The 20,730-nt window shown below is 48.8% G+C and overlaps 2 protein-coding genes across 3 annotated transcripts; both read left to right on the top strand.

Moving 5' to 3' along the window:
- Positions 1-77: 77 nt before the first annotated feature.
- DHX33 (DEAH-box helicase 33) lies at positions 78-14,271 on the top strand. 2 transcript variants are annotated; one of them, XM_063340763.1, is made up of 12 exons: positions 78-214; positions 3,563-3,723; positions 4,444-4,671; positions 5,421-5,591; positions 6,466-6,651; positions 7,362-7,473; positions 7,851-8,010; positions 8,442-8,530; positions 9,091-9,218; positions 9,779-9,982; positions 10,891-10,977; positions 11,738-14,271. In XM_063340763.1, exons 1-12 carry the CDS (start codon positions 157-159, stop codon positions 12,044-12,046), a joined length of 1,893 nt encoding a protein of 630 aa, XP_063196833.1. In that variant the 5' UTR covers positions 78-156; the 3' UTR covers positions 12,047-14,271. The 2 variants fall into 2 exon arrangements, with proteins under 2 accessions (XP_063196833.1, XP_063196832.1); XM_063340762.1 differs by lacking the exon at positions 78-214 and adding an exon at positions 763-1,705.
- A 1,568-nt stretch (positions 14,272-15,839) lies between these two features.
- C1QBP (complement C1q binding protein) lies at positions 15,840-20,681 on the top strand. Its single transcript, XM_063342420.1, has 6 exons — positions 15,840-16,124; positions 16,460-16,610; positions 17,064-17,151; positions 18,080-18,175; positions 18,998-19,120; positions 20,250-20,681. The coding sequence occupies exons 1-6, from the start codon at positions 15,887-15,889 to the stop codon at positions 20,397-20,399; spliced, it is 846 nt and encodes a 281-aa protein (XP_063198490.1). The 5' UTR covers positions 15,840-15,886; the 3' UTR covers positions 20,400-20,681.
- Positions 20,682-20,730: the final 49 nt, after the last annotated feature.

Raw genomic sequence — 20,730 nt, 5'->3', positions numbered from 1 at the left:
CTTTTTTGTTAATCTTTTGTATAATTCTGCAGTCTTAAGGCAGTTGGTGAAAAGGCAAAGGTTGGAAAAAGCAAGCCCCCGAAGAGACAGCATTAATGAAAGCCTTTCCCACAAGTGTGTCTCAGAACTGCTGGGAAACGGGATTGTCCGCTCAAGATGTTAAATTTGTGGTCTGTGGATGACGTTTGTTGCGGGAGGGCTGTGTCCAACACAGGTCAGTGACACTGAGTGGGATTTAGCTTGAAGTTATGTTGGTTACAAATGTCTGTATGAGGAATTCAGAGCACAGTTCAGCTCATCGCATTCAGTCACTCCTAAGATGCCACGGACTGTAATGAGTAGCCCTTTATTGATTATATCATGATAGACAAAACCAGATATTGTTGAAACTGCATCTTTCTCCCAAATCTGGGAGGACAGGCTCACCCTCGACACACATGTCATCATCTTGTTTAGTCTCAGATTTTGCTGTTCTTAAAAGCGCTACTGGTTTTTAACTTGTTTATAGTCCAGGAGATGAATGTGTTTGGATCCCGTGGGGAAATGCTTTGTGTACAAGCAGCATCTTAGATTCTCATAAACCAAACTGGTAAATCTGTTTGTATCTGGATTTTATCTGTTAAAGGTTATAAAAATTTAAACAGATTCTTTTTTTTTTCCAAAACAAACTTCAAATCTTAACTCTCTAGGAGTACTAAAAACATTCTGAGCAGTGCTGCCTCACGGTATCTTTTGAGACAGGAAATGGATCAAAACCTTTTTTTAGTTCAGCTTCTAAGAGCCTCTGAGTAGTTTGCTGGTGGCACCTTAGAGATGAAGCTGAAGGACTGGGGCTGTGGCTGGGATAAACCCTCTGGAAATGGTGACGTGCCCCTTCCCAAGGGGACCTCCTGTTCGGTCATGGAGCTTGTCCATCCTTGCTCTTCCGCAGCTGCCTTCCTCGCACGCATCCTCCCTCTGTGCTGGAGCGCTGACGGCTGTCCCCCGCTCTGTACAGAGCGATGCCGCGGTGTCCCTGCCTGGGAAGAACTTGGGAGTGTCGCTCACTTGTACCCCAGGACAAAACTGACTTTTGCTGCCAGACTGCTGGCTAACCTGGCCTTTAATTGCCCTTGAGACAGTTCTCAGGCCGCCTGTCCCACAGAGAAGTGTGTTTAAATACCATGCTCCTCCTGGGAGGGTGCATCACCAGCCATGTGCGATGTCAGGGATCAATCATGAATTGGAACAGCATCGCTCTTGAACCCGCCTCTCTGAGATGTTACCTGCTAGTCGGCTCTCTGCCCGTTTTAGCTGGAGTTTTCGCTCCCGTGGGCGTCCCCGCCATCCCCTCTCCCCCAGGCCGCACGGTGGGGGTCACCCATTCCCTGCAAATGGCGCCCACAAGGCCTCAGGACTACATCTCCCGTCATGCCCCGCTCCGTGCGTCGGGTCACGTGGGCGGCGCGCCGACGCTACGGCGGGGCGGGAGCCGTCTCCCGGGCGACGCGCTGCCCGAGGCGCGGCGGCGGGGCGATGCCGCAGGGCGACGGGGCGCCCCCGGCCAAGCGGCTGAAGGCCGCGCTCCCCGCCATGCTGCCCGCCTCCCCCCCGCCGCGCCGGCACCCGCCGGCCGCCGACTCGCAGCGCCGCGGCCTACCCATCTTCCAGGCGCGGGGGCCGCTGCTGAGCCAGCTCCGCGGCCTGGACAGCGCCGTCCTCATCGGTGAGTGCCGGGAAACGGGCGGGCTGCGGCGGCACCGGCAGCGGGTTCCCTCAGCGCCACAGCCGTGAGGCGCGGCGGCGGCCCGAGAAGGGCAATGGGTGTCCCCGGGGCTGGTCCGGCCGGGTGTTGGGGAATGGCGTGGCCTGTGAGAAGTTGCACAGAAACGGTTTGGACAAAAATCTGAAATGCAATAAATTAGTCATGTTTTTATTCTTGAGCGCTGGTTGGTTAAGGCAGCTGATGACTTAATTTTTACGAAGAAAGCAAAAATATTTCATCTTCCTCTCCGCTTCACCATCCACGTGGAGTTCCATCAACTTAAAGCTAAGCGGCAAAACCTTCTTCAGAAAAACGTGTCCTTTCAGATACATTTTCAGGGGTATTCACTGATTTTGTTATACTTTCTTTGAGTCCAAGCTAATAAGTTTTTTTGTCTGACTTTTAGGAGCCGAAGACATACAGCTGGAAGTCTAAAGACTCAGCATTTTTTAGAATTAAATGAAAAATGCTTTGCATTTCATTCCTACAAATGATCTCTTAAAACAAAATCAGTCGTGGTAAATGATAGACGTGACTGCGTTTATCTCCTCTCCTCTCTATAATCCTGAGATTGTCATTATTACTTTCTAAATATGCACTATAATATGCCACTTAAAAATTTGCAGCTGTGGAATGAGCTAAAAAGCTCACTCGTGCTATTTCCAATCTGCGGCTGCAGTGCTTACAATGTGGTTTTCCAGTTCCTCTTGCTTGGTGGTCATCCTTCTGAACTGCTCACTCCTCCATCTCTTGTTCTCACCTTGCTCCCCGGCCTGCTCTGTGCCGTTGCTGTTTTGCAGGGACTGAGAGTACAGGGCTCTGTTTTGTAGAGCCTCGCGCTCTTCCAAGCAGAGCAATCCTTCTAACAGGCCAGTAGGAAGCTGAAGGGATCTCATTTGAGTTACAGATGCATTTTAAGCTGTAATAAAAAGTGCAGGAAAATGACAGTGATGTTGAAAACGTTCTCTGTGCTTCCCTGCACATTACACTTCAAGATGGGTCTGCTCGCAGTGCCTCAGTGCCTGTAAGCACTGTGATGTGTGCTGCTTTATACTAGGCCCAGTACATTGGGCTTTTTGTTGCCGATGCTGCGGTAAGTACTGATGGTGGCTGTCTGTGTGCTTTTGCCCGTTGCCGTCTTTGGTAGAGGCCGTCTGTGTAGACCACACAGAGTTTTTGTTGGAAATACCCCTGGGGGGAAAGGGGATTGTGCTAGTTGTGTTGTGTGCTCGTGCTGTGTGGATGGAGAAGACGTTCACCTGAGCCTGAAGGGACCCTCTCTGATTTCAGGAAGGCGCAGAGGAAGGCTTGCTGGCTTGTTGGTGCCCTGAGTGCTCCTCTAAGAGAGTCTCAAATCATAATTTGCTACTTGCTGTTGTGACAAAAGCTTTGCTTTAATTTGCTTACAGCTTTACTGTGAAATTTCCTAGTGTGTAGTATAAATATATGCATTAAAAAAAAAAATCAGGGTCTGTTCCTTGCTCTGCATGATTGTCTTCTTATGTTGGCTTATGTGGCAACCAACACTTCATATCTGGACAGACTGGAATATGTTTCTAAACCAGAGCGTGGCTGGAGAGAACCTGGGTTTTCTAGTTTTGTTGAGGAGTGGTCTAGTGACTAGAGCAAGGTGTTGGGCTCTGTCCCTGGCCTGCCACTGCTTTACTGTGTGACTTTGGGCAAGTTGTCCAACCTCTTCCTGTCTTCAGCCTCCTCATCCTGAAATATGATTAAAAGTTAACATTAAAAGATGAGTTGGGACGTGTCATTTGAAGATGCTATAGAAGCAAAAAACTCTGTTCCTTTGTTCTTTTTTAGGAGAAACTGGCTCAGGGAAGACCACTCAGCTTCCTCAGTACCTCTACGAAGCAGGAATTGGCCGCCAAGGCATCATTGCTGTGACCCAGCCTCGCAGAGTAGCTGCTATATCCTTAGCTACCAGAGTCTCGGATGAGAAGAAGACAGAGCTGGGGAAACTGGTAGGTTGTGTTATAAAGTCTTTAGAGAGTTGGTTTAGTTCTGCAGTGCCAGTGGGAATGTATCAGGCCTTAATGGGTAAGATAAACAGCCGTAGGAATAATAGATAGTCTTAATTTAATAATATGCCTGAATGGAAAAAAAAGTCTTTTTACTTGCTTCCATGGCTCAGAGAGGGGCGTGTTTGACTCTGTCTCTGTGGTATTTTACTTCTTGATTATTATCTGTGTTCCTCCGTTTGAAAAAAATACTGGTTAATGAATAAAACAAAAATTATTGCACTCTCTTTGATACACATCGGTCACTGTATCAAAAGTCACTGTCATGGAGAGCAGAGTGCTGAATCGGCGCAGATCTGTGAATCTGTGGGAGAAAAGTGGAGGAGAAAGACTTTACATAAAGTCTTCGGAGAGCAGGGAGTAGTTTCTAGCAGGGGAGGAAGGAAAGGAGACCTCAAGCATTTATGATGAACTTACAGTTGGGGAAAAAGCCAACTGGGATACATGTTGAGACCATCCTTTGGGTGGATTATTAGATTTGCAAGACTAACTGCTCACAGTCTGCAAATACACTGTTACGCTTTCCACGGTGTTCTTGGAGTCCTGGTTGGCTCTGTGCGATGCGTTGACCAGAGTGCTTTGCATTCCTTCTTTGTGGTACGATGGCCATGAGAAATGCAAGTAACTTTGTGCTTGTGCTTTCTGTAATGGTCACTTCCGTAGGTTGGCTATACTGTACGCTTTGACGATCTTACATCTGATGAAACTAGAATCAAGTTTTTAACAGATGGGATGCTGCTTCGCGAAGCTATTGGGGACCCTATGCTGCGGAAGTACAGCATTGTCATCCTGGATGAAGCCCACGAGAGGACGATCCATACTGATGTCCTCTTTGGAGTGGTGAAAGCTGCACAAAAGAAACGAAAGGAATTGGGCAAATTGCCACTAAAAGTACGTGCGTCTAGGACGGCAGCGAGGGGCAGGGATGGGGCTTGGACCCTGAGCGCTATGAGTATCTCCTGGCATTTGCCAAAGCGTTTGAAATTTCAGCATTGACTATTTTCCTGTTCCTAAAAAGCCCCTTTAAATCTGAATAGAACTTATGATGCGTGGGCCTGGTGTGACACATCAAGGTTTCTGGTCACATCCACGTTACCTTCTTTCCTAACAGCCGCTTGGGTGTGAGCTATAGAGTAGACACATTGTTTGTGGAGGCTTTGGTACTGTTGCTGAGAGCACCCTGGATACAGGAACTCTCTGATACGGCAGCTGTAGGACATGCTCACATTGGGGAGGGAGATTGCCTGTGTGTGTCAGGTGCACAAGAATTTATGTGAGTACATGAGGAAGTGTGTGAGAGCGTGTTGGTTTTGATGGGGAGGGCATGGAGGAGACTGGTAGGGTCCTAGCAGTCAAGACCTTTGTGCAGCCTACGTTTGTGGGTACTTAGGTCCGTTTATTAAATGTCGCAAGAGAATTTTAACAAGTCTTTGCTCTTCTTATCTTACCAACGTGTTATGCTTGCGTGATACCAAAGCTGATGGCTTTAACAAGGAAAGGTCACTCTCTTCTGTCCCAAACCCTGTGTGCTTTTTGCTGTTCCAAGCATATATCTCAGTCTCAGGAAGCTGGCTTTTGGCTAGTCCTGACTGGTAAGTGTCTAAACTGCAGTGCTAACCCATCTTGTACTCACATTGAAGGTGATCATCATGTCAGCTACGATGGATGTTGACCAGTTCTCCCAGTACTTCAATGGAGCTCCTGTTCTCTATTTAGAAGGCCGGCAACATCCCATTCAGATCTTTTACACCAAACAGCCTCAGAGTGATTACCTCCAAGCAGCACTGGTGTCAGTCTTCCAAATCCACCAGGTATGGCCGTCTCGTCAGGTTTGCGCCTCCCTGGGGCTGTGGATTGTTGCTCAAGGGGGCGCACAGAAGACATGGCTTGAGCTTGATACTGCCAAATCAGAGATGTCCCTGAGGTCTGCACTGCATTCTCCAGGATAGTTGGGGAGCATGCTGGGTTAGAGAGTTGGATTGGCTCAAAATGCTGGTGTTTTTGCAAAAGGGGGAAGAAGAATTGGAAGTGGTCAGCCGTAAAGAGCCTTGGCTTGCTAGAGAAGTCCAGGCATAAGCTGACAGCAGCATGGAGATTATTCTAATTTCCTGTCAAAGTGTAACCACAGAGCAAGTAGACATCTATTAAAATAACAGTTTATAGGCATTTTGTGACTAAATGTTTGAATGTGAAACTGCCAGATAGTTAAGCTAAATCATTTAATAAAGCTGTTTATTACCCACATAAAATGCTGCAGTTGATAGGATTGTGGGACTTGTACATCAAGACTGGAGTTGAAAGGAGGCTGCTACGCAAAGCTCTCTCATGTCAATTCATATCTAATACCTAAATGTTTCTCTCGCCTGTATTTGATGGCTTGTACCTGGATGCTTGCTGGTTCTCTCACATGTCCTGGAAAGTTATTTAACAAAATAGATATGTGACCTTAAATGATTCCTCCATCCTGCTAAGACTCAATCCTGCAAAATGAGGTTTACTCTTCACGTCTGGTGAATCCATTGGGAACTTCAGGCTGCTGCATACCTTGCACAGCTCATGTGCCTTTTCTTTCTTCCTTACCTGCTTTGCTGACTTGCTGTCAGGACGACATCTTTTTATAATCTCAGTTCTCCCTCCTTATCCAAACCATCTTAACATCTCACTTGCTTTTTCCTCTGGCTCCAGGAAGCACCCTCTTCTCAGGACATCCTGGTGTTTCTGACTGGTCAGGAAGAAATTGAAGCAATGACCAAAACCTGTCGAGACATTGCCAAGCATCTCCCTGATGGCTGCCCACAGATGGTGGTGATGCCTCTTTATGCTTCTCTGCCCTACTCTCAACAACTCCGTGTCTTTCAGGCTGCCCCCAAGGTGAGGTTATGTTGGGTAAACGAGATGAGTTTGTCTGTTTGCTTCCATGAGTATTTGGAAGAAACATGTGGAATTTAAGGGGTTAAAGTAGTCTGTACTGATAGTAAGTAATAGTCTCCACTGTCTACTGATTTTGGGCTCAGTGATTCCAGGGTGATATATAAGACGATGCAACTGGGATGGTATTAACAGAGACATACGATAAGTCATCTGGGATCATAAAAAGAACAAAGGATTAGGGGGAGTGAAAAGGGCAGAGGAGTTGAAATTTGTGTCCATATCACAAAAACTCTACAGCAGTTAATGGCCAGCCAAATACTAAGAAAGCTAAAAGCTGGGCATATTTGGCAGGGCCATGAGGAAAGGAAATTGTGCTGCCTCAGGCTTTTTTGTACCTATTCAGCAGATAAATAAGAACTCAGATCTTGTCTGTGTGCCAGAAATGAAACCAAAATGGTTTAAAGACATATTGCTAACAGCTGTCCTGGGTGGCGTGTTTTGTTGCAAGAAATGTAAGCACATGTTTTAGAAACTGATTAGGAACTAGAGATTTTCTTAATTTATGAGAGCTGGCATAGCGAGCATGGTATGTGGTGATAGCATGCTGCAATATGTGGGCTTGGCCCGTGCTGGCCAAAAGTAGTAGCGTTTTTTCATTGCAGCTAATCTAAAATGGCTTTTGACTGGCTTTAGTTTGCTCTTCCTTCCAGGGCTGTCGCAAAGTGATCCTCTCCACCAACATCGCAGAAACCTCCATCACCATTGCGGGAATAAAATACGTTGTGGACACAGGCATGGTCAAAGCAAAGAAGTACAGCCCTGGTGAGGAATTCTGAGGAATGATGCAGAGATTGTTTTCAGTTTTGTAGAAGTTATTTGAGGCAATGAGCCCTACTGAGAGCTGATTTAAAACATTGTCTGCACTGTCTAAATTAATATCCTAGGTTTTAGGTGTGGGGTTTTGGCAGGGGTTTTTTTGAGTACCCCTTGCAGGGGTAAATATCTGTCAAATGAATGGTCTCTTCATGGTCAGAGCACAGGATGATTACCTTTGCTTGAGGGTGCTAAACCAAGTGAAGTCTGAGCGGCGTTTGGATGGCAGACCCTGGGATTTTTTTGTTGTTAATCTTACAAAGTTATGTTTTTCAAAGCTGTGTGTTGCGCAGACATTGGCTGAAGTGATGCTTTTTCATATACAGAAATTGGTCTGGAAGTGTTGGCAGTGCAGCGGGTGTCGAAGGCCCAGGCTTGGCAACGAACAGGGAGAGCAGGGCGAGAGGACAGTGGGATCTGTTACCGGCTCTACACAGAGGATGAGTTTGAGAAGTTTGACAAAATGACAATACCCGAGATACAGAGGTGAGAAAAGAACCCTGATACTGTCACACTTCTTGCCACATCGCTCTTATGTACTGTTACAGATGGAGCTGTGTAAAGAACTGAACAGCAAAACTGGGTCTAGGGTGTGACCGGTTGACTTTTAAGAAAAGTTAAGTCTGGAGACTAAACAGAAAAACTAGGAAGCATTTGCTCAGGGTGGACATTTGGGCTCTGAGTCTCCAAACACACACGGGCAATAGTTCTCTTGACTTTCTTACAAATTTTGGACTCGCCTCCTGCCCTTTGTGGTTTAGGAAGTCAGTTTTCACCAGCCAGCACTGGACTAGTCTCTGCAAAGTTGCAGCACAGATCTGAGGACTCCATCTCAGCTTATAGGCAAATAAGAGAAAATAAAAAAAGAAGAAAAAAGAAGAAGAAAACAACTCAGTTGTTTTTTTCTGCCTATGCAGGTGTAACCTGGCCAGCGTGATGCTTCAGCTCCTGGCCCTGAGAGTCCCCAATGTGCTCACCTTTGACTTCATGTCCAAACCGTCTCCTGGTAAGCAGTTACAAGTGAGTCATGGAGGATTTGCTTAAAAATAATGTCTTCAGGCTGGCCAGAGAAGATGGAGTACGGGAGGTCAGGGCTGTGAAAGGGGAGCTGTCTCTCTCTGCTGCATCATCTCTCAGTGGTCCAGAAGCCTCAGATTCATGCACTGCTCGTTGCTTTTGCTCAGCCTCATCAGAGCAGCCAAGGTTAGGGCAGAGAGCTGGGGAGTCCAGCTTCCAAACAGAGCTGGGAGCAGTTTTGAGTCATAAAGAACATGAAGATGGGCCTTAACTGCCAAGGAAAGCCATAGAGAATCTCACGCAGCTTCTGCTGAAAGCTAGAGATGGCAGCTTTAGTTTTGCCTCTGTTTTTCTTACTCAAATCGGAAAATGTTATTGTTCTATTGGATAGAGGGGGATAAACCACAGTCTGGGGCACTTATTCCTCTAAGCGGAAAGTACTTGTCCCTCTGGCCAGGGGAAAGAGGTAGTGATGGTACCAGCTGATCCTTCACATCCCTGCCAGTGTCAGACGGGGGCCTCACAGCCTGAACCTTCTTGTTTTGACAGATGCTATTCAAGCAGCGATTGAGCAGCTGGAGCTGCTGGGAGCTGTGGAACGAAAGGAAGATCAGCTTGTCCTAACCCCCCTGGGAAGGAAGATGTCAGCCTTTCCACTGGAACCAAAGTTCTCTAAAGTAAAAACTACAGAAAAATTAGCTAATTTTTATCTCATGTACTCTTCCCAGTACCATTGCCATTTCTCTTTCAAACTCCTTAAACAAGGTCTGGATATGGGGCAACTGCAGTTGTGCTAGTACATCTGCAGTGCATTGATGAAGCACAGATTTATTTCCAGCAGCTGTGCTGGTTTGCTTGTCATTTGTTTAATTCAGGGAGATTTTTTAAAAGATAATTTATTTCCTCTGCCACCTCTGAAGATGAAACAAAGCTAATTCCTTTGCCGTTTCTGGGATTGCTGGTATCACTGTTCGGCAGTTTCATGAAGTGTCTCACGCTGTAGTTGATGTTAGTCTCCATGTGTGTACTCTATATTAACTGGCCAGTCTCAGGAAAGAGCATGACAGTTGCTTAGTGGGTCCATAAGAGGATTTAGAGTTGTCTCTAGGCCCAAATATTTATGAAATTACCTTAGACAATGCTTGGTAAAGTTCCTGGGCTGCTGGTGAGCAGAAAAGTCTGCCCATCTGAAGTGGATTTGGTGGACCACAAATCAGTTCTGTTCTGTGGTTTGCAGACCATCCTCCTGTCCCCCAAGTTCCACTGTACGGAAGAGATCCTGACCATCGTGTCGCTGTTATCAGTGGACAGTGTCCTCTACAATCCCCCCGCGCGGCGGGATGAAGTGCAATCCATCCGGAAGAAATTCATCTCCAGTGAGGGGGATCATCTTACCCTGCTCAACGTGTACAGGGCCTTCAGAAATGTCAGTGGCAACAAGGTAGGATGCTCTGAGGATGCCAGTGCTGTCTGGGCTGATAGCATCATAGGATGGTTTGTGTTGGAAGGGGCCTTAAAGATCATCCAGTGCCACCCCCTGCCCTGGGCAGGGACACCTCCCACCAGCCCAGGTTGCTCCAAGCCACGTCCAGCCTGGCCTTGAACCCCTCCAGGGTGATGAGGAGCCTTTTTGGCATACAGCAGTGACATCTGCATCCTTCGCGGTTGATGCAATATGCATCCTTCCAAAGGAATGAGAAGAGAGGACTTACTCATCCTTTGCCATTGGGTAATTGGAGAAAGCTGTTCAAGTGCTGAAGGATTCCCCAGAAAGCCGTAGCAGAACTGGTTATCAAAAGCTTCGTGAGGCCAGTTCTGTAATCAGAGCCAGGGCTTTTCCTTCCCTGCTTCCAGCTGGGAACAGGAGGGAGTGGGAGAGTGTTGAGACTTGCTGATAAATACCCGAGACGTGCTGTTTGGCAGGATTCATTGCAAAAACACTGAGCGTATTTACAAGCAGATTTTGATTTATCCTACCCTATAAACTCCTCAGTTTGATTTGTAGACCTGTAGCCTCATGTACCCCATTCCTTGCAGCATCTGTCATTCTTATGTCATTTGTTTTCACCACCTGTGGGACAGCAAGTGCTGTTTCACAGCGCTCAGTGACCTTGCAGGGCAATCCTGAGTGGGAAGAGAACAACAACGTGCCGTTTCTTGGCACTGTGGGAGGGAATGTAGACAGAGGGGAGTAATCAGGGGTAGAAATCTAACAAGGAAATGGGCTAGCACCTTTTCTCTGAGAAAGATTGTGTATTTGGAGGATTCTGCTTTTCATGGTATCGAAAGACTGTTGTGCTTCTTGGGTAAAGAAACGGCCCCTTCTAACTCCCGCTGTCTCTGCTGCAGGAATGGTGCAAAGAGAACTTTGTCAACGGCAGGAACATGATGCTTGTGTCAGACGTCAGAGCTCAGCTCAGGGACATTTGTGTAAAGGTAACTTGTTGCCATACTGAATTTCTCTGTTTCACCTGTTTGTATTTTTCTGTTTGTCCCCAAGCTGATTTTGCTGTGCACCAAGTCCCAGGGGTGAGAAAACATGGTTTTATTTTCAGTCTCCTGTGAATAGTCAGGTAAAAGTCCTGACTCCACAGCTGCATCCCAAAATCTCAGAGCTGCAGGGCTCAGTGGGTCAGAGAGAGGTGAGGAGAGAAGGGGAGCTCTGGGAAGGCTTCTCGGGTAGAGGACAGTTTTTCCTAAGGGATTTCACTGCTCTAGTGTAGATGTGACTGCGCTGTGTGCGCCACTGAGTGATGTCAGCCTCAGCAGCCCATGTGGGCTGGCTTCTTCATGGAGTCAGGCATTCAGTTTAACAGCAGCTTTCACATCAGCTCTGTTCCTGCCAGTCGCAGAGTGTAAGGCGCAGCGTGGGAGCTGCTGCTGAATTGCTTGCGGTCTGTATGTGACACAGGAGCCACTGTGCGGCACCCCTGTCCTGCTGTGAATGCTAGCTAGCCTAAAACTCACTCCTAGAAGGAGAGTCTCGATCCATTTTGCGGCTCATCTTTTGTTTGCTATTAGCCTGGATTAGCATCTACCTGAGCTGAATTCCTAGCAGTCCTTTTGTATTTCCCACGCTAGCAGGATTTCTGACACAATATTGCCTGATCTTGGCAGCCTTCTAAATGGGGCTGTGTTTCCCCACGAGGGTGCGCATACAGGCTTGCTCTGACTCTCGTGTCTCGCTGTTGAACAGCTATCGATGCCCATCGAGTCCTCCCGCTCAGACACTGGAAACATCCGCCGCTGCCTGGCTCACAGCCTCTTCATGAACGCGGCGGAGCTGCAGCCGGACGGCACCTACAGCACCGTGGACACTCACCAGACGGTGGCCATCCACCCCTCCTCTGTGCTCTTCCACTGCAAGCCGGCCTGCGTGGTGTACAACGGGCTGCTTCACACCAACAAGTGCTACATGCGGGACCTGTGCGTGGTGGATGCGGACTGGCTGTATGATGCAGCGCCTGACTATTTCCGCAGGAAGCTCCGAACAGCCAAGAACTGACCTCTCGGTCTGGGACCGGCAGGTCCAGGGTTTTTAGGCTCACCCTATAAGACTAATTGTTTTGGTTTGTAATGAATGTATGGGAGCAGTAGAGCTTTGCCGTGCAAATCAGGTAAAAACCTTAGGGGAAAATGGCTTCTCCATGAGAGCCAGACTTCACGAGTCTCCGTGGCTTAGAACAATCATCCCTTTTTTAACAGTTAATCTGTAAAAGAGGAACGTAGTACGTACTCTGTGCGCGTGTGTATGTGTGTGTGATAAATCTATACTGGGGGGGAAAAGGGGAGCTGGTATCAGATTCCAGTTTTTAACACTGAAGTTTAACAGGCTTGTATATGAGGAAACTAAATCCTAAGAGCTCTTTGAGCAGTGCTTGTATCCTTAGCAGGTTTTATTGGGGGAAAAAAAGGAGAAAAAAGTTTTAAATGTCCTCATACAGATGAAAAAAATGCCTTTTTTTACTATTTCTAGAAGGGAGGTGCTACTGTCTTTTACCTCATCAAACATCTTTCTTCCCGCATGTAATGTTCACCGTCTTATTTGGGAACCGTGCGAAGGCCAGTAATGGGAACGTCTGCTTGGACAAGGTCTTCACTGCCTGTGTCTGAGCCTCAGGGGCTGGCAGTGGTTTCTTGGAGAGGCTGTCCAGCTGCCTGCGTGTTTGGCGTCATCTTTGTTCACCCTTCTGCTGTTAGGGCATGTTGTTCCTCAGCAGATACTTCTGGCTTTCGGGCCAACTTCAGGAAGACTCAGCAAAATGAGAATGAAGATGTGGTTTAGAGATTGGGCTTCCTTTAAAGGACCTTGATTCTTCAAATGTTTGTCTTCTGCACTGACACTAGCGCTTCTTCCCCCTTCTGCCTCCCCCAACCCTGTCCCGGTTATACGTTGGTTTTCCATTAGAAGTTTGGAGCTTGACATTGTCAAGAGCCACAGATCTACCATTAGTTATCTATTATTTGTTTTTTCTTCCATATTCCCGTGGCATCTGCCTATCTCTTTTTTTCCTTTTGGAGAAAGTGGCAATAGCAAACTTAATAGTCTTCTTAAATACTGGAATTAAGAAACTAGTGCCACTCCAAAGGGAAAACTTGTTCTTGAATGTGAAGGAAGGTGGATTTATTCCATTATCACTGTGTGTTGATGGGGGAAAACAATGTGAGTTGTTTTTAAGTGATATCCTAAGTAGTTCTAAAATAACCTCTCTGGGAGAGGTAACTTCCAGTTTCAACAGAGTCTGTTGACATAATCTAGTAATTTATACATATTTTTGGATGAGTTGAAGCAGGTTAGGTGTCTGAACGGGCGGGGGAGGAAGCTGTTCTGCACAGGCAGTGTCGTTGTGTAACATGGCGGGGTTAGTTTACAGGGGCTGTGAAGGGATTTTGGTGTTTAGTCCTTGTATCCTTCAAATAGCAACTTTAAAAAAAAAGCGTATGACACATGAATGGGGCTGCTCAGGGATGCACTCATATTGGCCATTGGCAAGCCCTTACTCACTCCCTTTGCTCGGGGAGAGCTGCTGGCTTTGCTTGTGATCCGTGGGGACAAGCTGCATTTGCCATGTCATAATTTGTCCTTTCTGGTTACACGCATCACAGTTAGAGAGCACATTGTCATACGCCTTTTCTTTGGGCTCCAGTGTTGGCTTACCTTGGTTTTCTCTTTGAAAACAGGGGCAAACCTCTCTTTTGTTCTTTTTTCTTATTTTTAACTGGAATGTCGCTTGTGCTGATCTGCAAATCGCTGTCTCCCAAAGAGTGTGAGTAGGTACCTGGCATACCCGGAAGGGTCTCGTCTCTCAGCCTGTTCCTAGGAAGGGAGATACTGAACGTCTGCAGGGGTGCAGTGGAAATGGACACACATCCCTTTGTCGTGCCTCTTTGCAATATTGTTCTTTGGTGGTTTGAGAAAACAAGGAAAAGGAAAAAAAAAAAAAGGTGAGTAGGGCACAGGCGAAACTTGCCACTTTTGTATGTATGCCCAGCTGCAGTTCTGGATTGGTATTTCAGGAGTGTGCAGCTATTTCAATTGTTCTCACTCACACGAATTGCAGGGATTTATCAAAGCACTGTATCTTGGTTTTACAGACGCTGCATCTGTAGGGGGAAAATGGAATATAAGCACATTTTGTTTGGGCAGTCTAATTTCACAGTCTGGTTAAGGGAAGGGATGGGTGTTTATTTAGAACTAATTTGTATCTTTTTCCCAAAATAAAGAAGTGATGGCAAAAATCCAAGCCCTGTGTGGTGTTTTGTGAGATATGAAAGCTGTGTGGATGGAAGAAACGATCGTAGGACATTCAGGTAGGAGTCCCAGCATTTTCTTGTGGGAGTGTCTTTATTTTAAGCAGTCTGGGGTGTCTGTGTGCAGATGTTAAAGACGAGGTGTTAAGGTGGGTCAGTGAATCTGTGCTTTGCGTGCAGAATGGACCCCGTCGTTATGCATGCAGTGCTCAAACACCGGGGTGGAGCTGGGAGTGAAAATCCTGGTCCTTCAATGCGATGAGGGGGGATATCGATGCTCTCCTGCTACAGCCTTGCGGTGAGCAGCAATGGGCCTTTTGTGCTTCTGCTCAATAGAGGGCAATGGTGCCAGCTTTTAGACAAAGGGAACGCCTTATGCCAGGAAACAGTTTGTTTTGGTCAATCGTCCCTGTAAAATATTTATTGCTAAAGGAAAAAAAAAATAATTTTTTCTGAGTAAACTGCTGAGGTCTTGCCAGAAAGCCGACTATTCTAGCAAAGAGCGGGGCAATGTATGGCAGTGAAGCTTTCACCGCGTACGCTGCTTTTTCTTGGTGCAGCCCAGGGAAGCACCAGCACTTCACCGCACCCCTGGGGCTTCCTCTGCGCCTTCACCGAGACCCGGCCTGAGCACCGGGCAGGGAGAGGCAGCCAGTACATGGCGTCCCTGCCCCATCCTCCTGTCCTTCCCTTTTAATTTCAAGTTAAAATAGCAGTGAACACGAGCCAGCAGTGTGCCCAGGTGGCCAAGAAGGCCAACAGCATCCTGGCCTGTGTCAGGAACAGTGTAGCCAGCAGGACCGGGGCAGTGATGGTCCCCCGTACTGGGCACCGGTGAGGCCCCACCTCGAGGGCTGTGTCCAGTTTTGGGCCCCTCACGACAAGAAAGACGCTGTGGGGCTGGAGCCTGTCCAGAGAAGGGCAACGGAGCTGGTGAGGGGCCTGGAGCACAAGTCTGGTGAGGAGCGGCTGAGGGCGCTGGGGGCGTTCAGCCTGGAGGAGGCTGAGGGGAGACCTTCTCGCTCTCCACAGCTCCCTGAAAGGAGGGGGCAGCCAGGGGGGGTCGGGCTCTTCTCCCAGGGAACAGGCCATGGGACAAGGGGAAACGGCCTCGAGTTGCGCCAGGGGTTTGCAGGGAGGTGCCGGGTGGGGGCGCTGCCAGGGGACAAAAATAATCAGAGCGGCTGTTGGGTGTGTGAACCAGGGTGGGGAGGTTTTGGATGGATATTAGGAAAAATTTCTTCACCGAGCGGGTTGTCAAGGATTGAAACAGGCTGCCCAGGGCAGTGGTGGAGTCGCCATCCCTGGAGGTATTTAACAGGCGTGTAGACATGGTGCTGAGGGACATGGTTTAGGGTGTTTTTTGTCGGTGTTGGGTTGATGGGTGGACTCGATGCTCCCTTCCAACCCGGATGACGCTCGGATTCGGTGACCGATCCTATTGCCTTTCTCCCTTCTGCCGGGGCCGGGACTCGAACCCGCGCCCCTCCTTTCCCCGCCGCGGTGGCCGCCGGGGCCGGAAGCGGGTGGGTGGGTTCCGGGGCCGGCGGTGTCCTCTGCCCGCCCCGCCCCGCCGCCCTCTCCCCGCCGCACCATGCTGCTCGCCCGGGCCCTGCGCGCCGCCGCCGCGCTGCGCCCGCCGACCCGCCGCCTCCTCTCCTCCTCCTCCGCCTCTCCCCGCGCTCTCCTGCCGCCGCCCGCCGCCGCCGCGCCGCCCCTGGCGCGCTCCCTCTGGCAGCTGGGCGGCGGCGGCGGGCGGACAGCGCTGCTCCGCCCGCGGCGGGGCTCGGCCGGCGGCGTCTCCTGCGGCTGCGGCGGCCTCCACACGGAGGGTGAGCGGGGGCCGGGGAGGAGAGTCCCGCCCGGAGGGGAGCGCGGAGCCGGGGCGGGCTGTGAGGGGACCCGGAGGCGGGGGACGTTGTGAGGCGATGGAGCGCGCCCGCCCTTGGGGCACGTGCGCTGCGCCCCCCCCCGGGCAGCACGTGGCGGGAGGGGAGGGGCCCGTCCTGCCCCCGGGCCTTTCCTTAACACCCCCCTCCATCCATTCCTTAACACCCCCCTCCATCCATTCCTTAACACCCCCCTCCGATCCTTTCCCTAACCCCCCTCCATTCCTTCGTTAACCCCCCTCCAGTCCTTTCCCTAACCCCCTCTCCTTTCCCGCCAGGCGACAAGGCCTTCGCCCAGTTCCTGACGGATGAGATCAAAGAGGAGAAGAAGATCCAGAAGCACAAATCCCTGCCCAAGGTGTCCGGGGGGTGGGAGCTGGAAGTCCACGGCACGGAGGCCAAGCTTGTGCGGAAGATCGCCGGGGAGAAGTAAGTGTGGCCTTGGAAGGATTCATCAGGGCCAGCCCGCGCACCCGGCGGGCTATTAATAATAATCACCAGATTTCCCCTTGTTCTACTGTTAGTTTTATTACTGTCGGTCCAGTCTGCGCAAACTGCACCTTGTGGAGGCTCTTTATTTTACCATCTTGAGCCCAAGGCCCCCGGCTTGCTACTGTATTGTGTGTTATAAAGTTTCATTCATTAAAAATAACAGTTTAGCCTAATAAAACTTGTAAAATGCTCATTTGTGAGAGCAGCTGGAGGAAGCCAGCTCCATTCAGGCACGGGTTTTAAACTGCAATACGTCATCTTGTTGATGGTGCGCGAATTCAACGGGTGCAGCTGGTAACGCTGTCCCCACGACAAAAACTCCAAGTAGAAGAAATTTTGATGGGTATTTTTTGAGTGCGTTCAAAGTAACGGTTTCCGTTTCTTTTGCAGGATAACAGTCACATTCAACATCAATAACAGCATTCCACCCTCGGTTGATGACGAACCACAAGAAGAGCAGAAACCTGATGAGCAGGAGGTAACTTAGTGTTGATGTGCGCTTGAGTGACGGGTACGCAGAGGGACATTAGAACCTTGCCCTTGAGCTCTAAGGGATTTTCTTCCTCTCCCACTTGGTATTTGGGAGCATGAAGTCACAAAATGCTGATTTTTCTGTGTTGGCTGTGACCCTCCTCTCTGCAGCAGAAAGGCAGAGCAGGGTGAGAGCGAGCAACAAGGATATGGCAGGAACTCGGGCGTCTCTTGCCTTTCCAACCCTCTGCAGTAAGTACTGCCTTTTGTACTTAGCTAGTGTAATCCACCGTGCGGGTGGGCAACATCAACGAAACACAAAGCTGTTCGCATGCCTTCGCTGGTGTGGTTTTGTTGGTCAGAAGTGTCTCGCTCCTGTTTAATAAGACTGTTAATAAAAATACCTGTAAAAACTGTAAATGAGCAGTGTAATTTGAGGCAGACGGGTTCATCTGCAGTGATGCTGATGCCCAGCGAGTTGGGCACGCAGCTCCTCCGCGTGTAGCAGTTAACTTGCACTTTCTGAAGGGCAGTATTTATTGCAGCGCGTTGCACTCAGCCGGGTGGGACGATGCTGGGGGATGCTGGGGACACTGGTACGTCGCTCCCCCTCCGGGCGTGCCTGTGCGTGCTGAGAAGGCGCAGTGCACTTCACAGTGTGTGTGTCTGCAGCCTCCCTGCCCTGCCATGAAGGAGGGCAGGCGCGAGCTGCTCCTGCTCTCAAAGCAGCCTGAGCCTGTTGCCCGTTCCTGTCACTCTGGGGGGACCTGTCGAGGGGAGCTGCAGGCTCTCGGGGTTGGCAGGGGGTGGCAGATGCTCCCAGGAAGAGGGTGACAGGGGACAGCCTGCACTGGATGGGCTGTTGCTGGACTGTGCTGTCATCTCTTCAGCTCCTGTTCAGACTCTAGTGCTGATGCAACTGTTCTCTTTTTTAGCCTGAGCTTACATCAACTCCAAACTTTGTTGTGGAAGTGATAAAAGATGACACGAAACAGACGCTTGTCCTTGACTGCCATTATCCCGAAGACGAGGTGGGTTTCAGACGGGCCGTGTGTCAGCCATAGCCCACTCTGGGCCGTGACTGCAGTGTAATTGTGCCGCTGTTGAATCTAACTGCTTTTTATAGTCTCTGGCTTTTCTGAATCGGCAGAAAATGCAGTCTCCTCTTATCTCTCTGTTTTTAAACACAAAGAAAAAGGCGTGGTGTTTGCAAGAACACACTCTGGGGGGCAGATGTTCCATTGCATTCCTCACATCCTGACCTTGCCTTTCCGATCAGCTGCTCATTGCCCAGTTCATTGAGTTGCATCGGAGGGGGGGGCATGGCTTAACTTTAGCAGCCTGGCAACTCGAGAGGGGTAAAAACAGGAACGGCCAAAACAAGACAGATTTAATACAGTGTGTCAGTAACTTGAAAATCTCATTGTTGTGAGGTGTCACAAAGAGAAGTAGGGCTTAAAAAAAATAAGGGGGGGACACACGCACACGCATAGAGTTGAGAGCTTTGGTTCAGACTGATCTTTGTGGTTTATTTTGTAAACCTTCACATCATTTATGCAGCCGGTCCTGGCTGACAAAGGTTAGATGTGTGAAGATTAGAACCACACAGAAGAGTTATTGTATCTTTGTGAAAATCAGGCTGCTGACGTACATCAGGTCACTGCTGGTGTTCTGAGCTCCGAGGGGATTTCCTGCATTCTCCTGCATGTCTGTGCCTGCCTTCACCGGCACAGCTTTAATACTGGTCTCGGGGTTCAGCCTGCAGTGTGATACGCCGTGCTGTGGGATGAGATGGCTGAAGGCGCCCAGCAGTTAGAACCGATGTCTGTCTTACATCTCATCTCCTGTTTCAGGTTGGCCATGAGGGAGAGGAAGAAAGTGATATTTTCACGATTCGGGAGGTCAGTTTTCAGCCCACCGGAGAGTCAGATTGGAAGGACACCAACTACACCCTCAATACGGATTCCCTTGACTGGGTAAGCGCTGCTAACGCGGCCGGAGCCTGCAGAGGCACCTCAGCCTGCCTCGCCTGGCGCTCTGCCTCTCAGTTAGGAGTGAGCCCTGTCCCCGCTGCCTGAGGCGAGGGATTTCCCTGCTCCACCCCATGAGACGGCAGTTCTGCTGCAAACGGAGGATTATTACCTGGTCCCAGCAGTCGTACAGTGCTGGCGGCATTACTGCCAGTCAGAGACCAACATGCCAAAACTTGTTCTGTTCCAGGTTTTATAAGTTGGTGATTTCCTAGCAGCTATGTTACATTTTAGAGATGCTTTGACAGTTACTCAGATATCTTTTAATCTATGTGTTTAATAATGTAGCTTATCAGACACCATGTGTACACATCTGCATTTTCTGGGGTTTCCAGGTATGTTCTTATAGTGGTGACACTAAAAGCCAGTATGCCCAAGAATCTGGCAACTGCTTATATATTCTCATTGCCAGCCTTTCAGAAGCTTAAATCTTAGTTGGAGGCTGTGTAAATGTGTATGATTTGTGATCTATTCAGATTACAGAAGTCCAAAGTTAATAATTTGCTCAGTAATATTGGTCTGTTTAAAAACAAAACAACAAAAACCAAACAAGAAACACATGACGGGTATTAGCATCACTGCATTAAGCAGTAATAATGAATCTCTTCTGAGGAGCAAGGGGGGAACCTGCAAGCAGTGAGATATGCTGGAGTTGCAACAGTTAAGTAGGATTAAAAAGAAGGAGGAAAAAAACCCAAACTTGGTGATTGTAAAAGATTTAGTCTCTCAAACAAATATTTACATCAGATACCACCCTTTCCAGACACCGTTAAAGCGATTCACCCCCAAGGCCACAGCACGGTGGGTGTAATCTTTGATAGACTTCACCTGCTGACTCCTACAGTCTGTTGATCATCTCCCGAGTGCAGCTCGTTTGTAATGTTGGATTTGGGTTTATATGACCTGTTCCAGGTCCCCCTCCCTCCAAATGTTACCCCAAGGCCAGGCCTGCCGAGAAGGGGATGGGGAGCTGCCTGGTGTCCTGCGGGAGGCGGGTTTCATCTTCCTGGGATGATGAAAGCAACCTGTCCCCAGGTGTGCTCTGCTAAGGAAGTTTCCTGTTCATTGCTTCCAGGCTCTGTACGATCACCTAATGGATTTCCTGGCTGATCGAGGAGTGGACAACACGTTTGCTGATGAGTTAATAGAGCTCAGCACTGCGCTGGAGCACCAGGAGTACATTAAATTCCTTGAAGACCTTAAAAGCTTTGTCAAATGTCAATAGGTTAGGGCAGGAAATGTATCTTCAAGTGTGGGTATTCCACAGCACTGCTCCAGCCAGCAATACCTAAATATATCTTCACAACAGATGCGGAGAGTAAGTAACTTTGAATTTGGAAACAAGCATTGTGGGAGAATGAGGATTCCTGATTGTATTTGGGGATTTGTATTTATGTTGCAGCCCACATCAAGGTCTCTAACATTACCGTCCCAGAATTGCCTTACCCCACTTGACGGTTTTTGTACAATTAAGAATGAATGTGAAGAATAAAATCTGTTCAACATATCACTGAAAAACTGGTGGTTTCCTCTTCTTCCTGCGGTACCATTGCTGA

Source organism: Chroicocephalus ridibundus, chromosome 7, assembly GCF_963924245.1.
Source record: "Chroicocephalus ridibundus chromosome 7, bChrRid1.1, whole genome shotgun sequence".
In the NCBI taxonomy this organism is placed as follows: domain Eukaryota; kingdom Metazoa; phylum Chordata; class Aves; order Charadriiformes; family Laridae; genus Chroicocephalus; species Chroicocephalus ridibundus.
The sequence above is the reverse complement of the archived record's forward strand: the minus strand, read 5'-3'. Positions and strand labels throughout refer to the sequence as shown.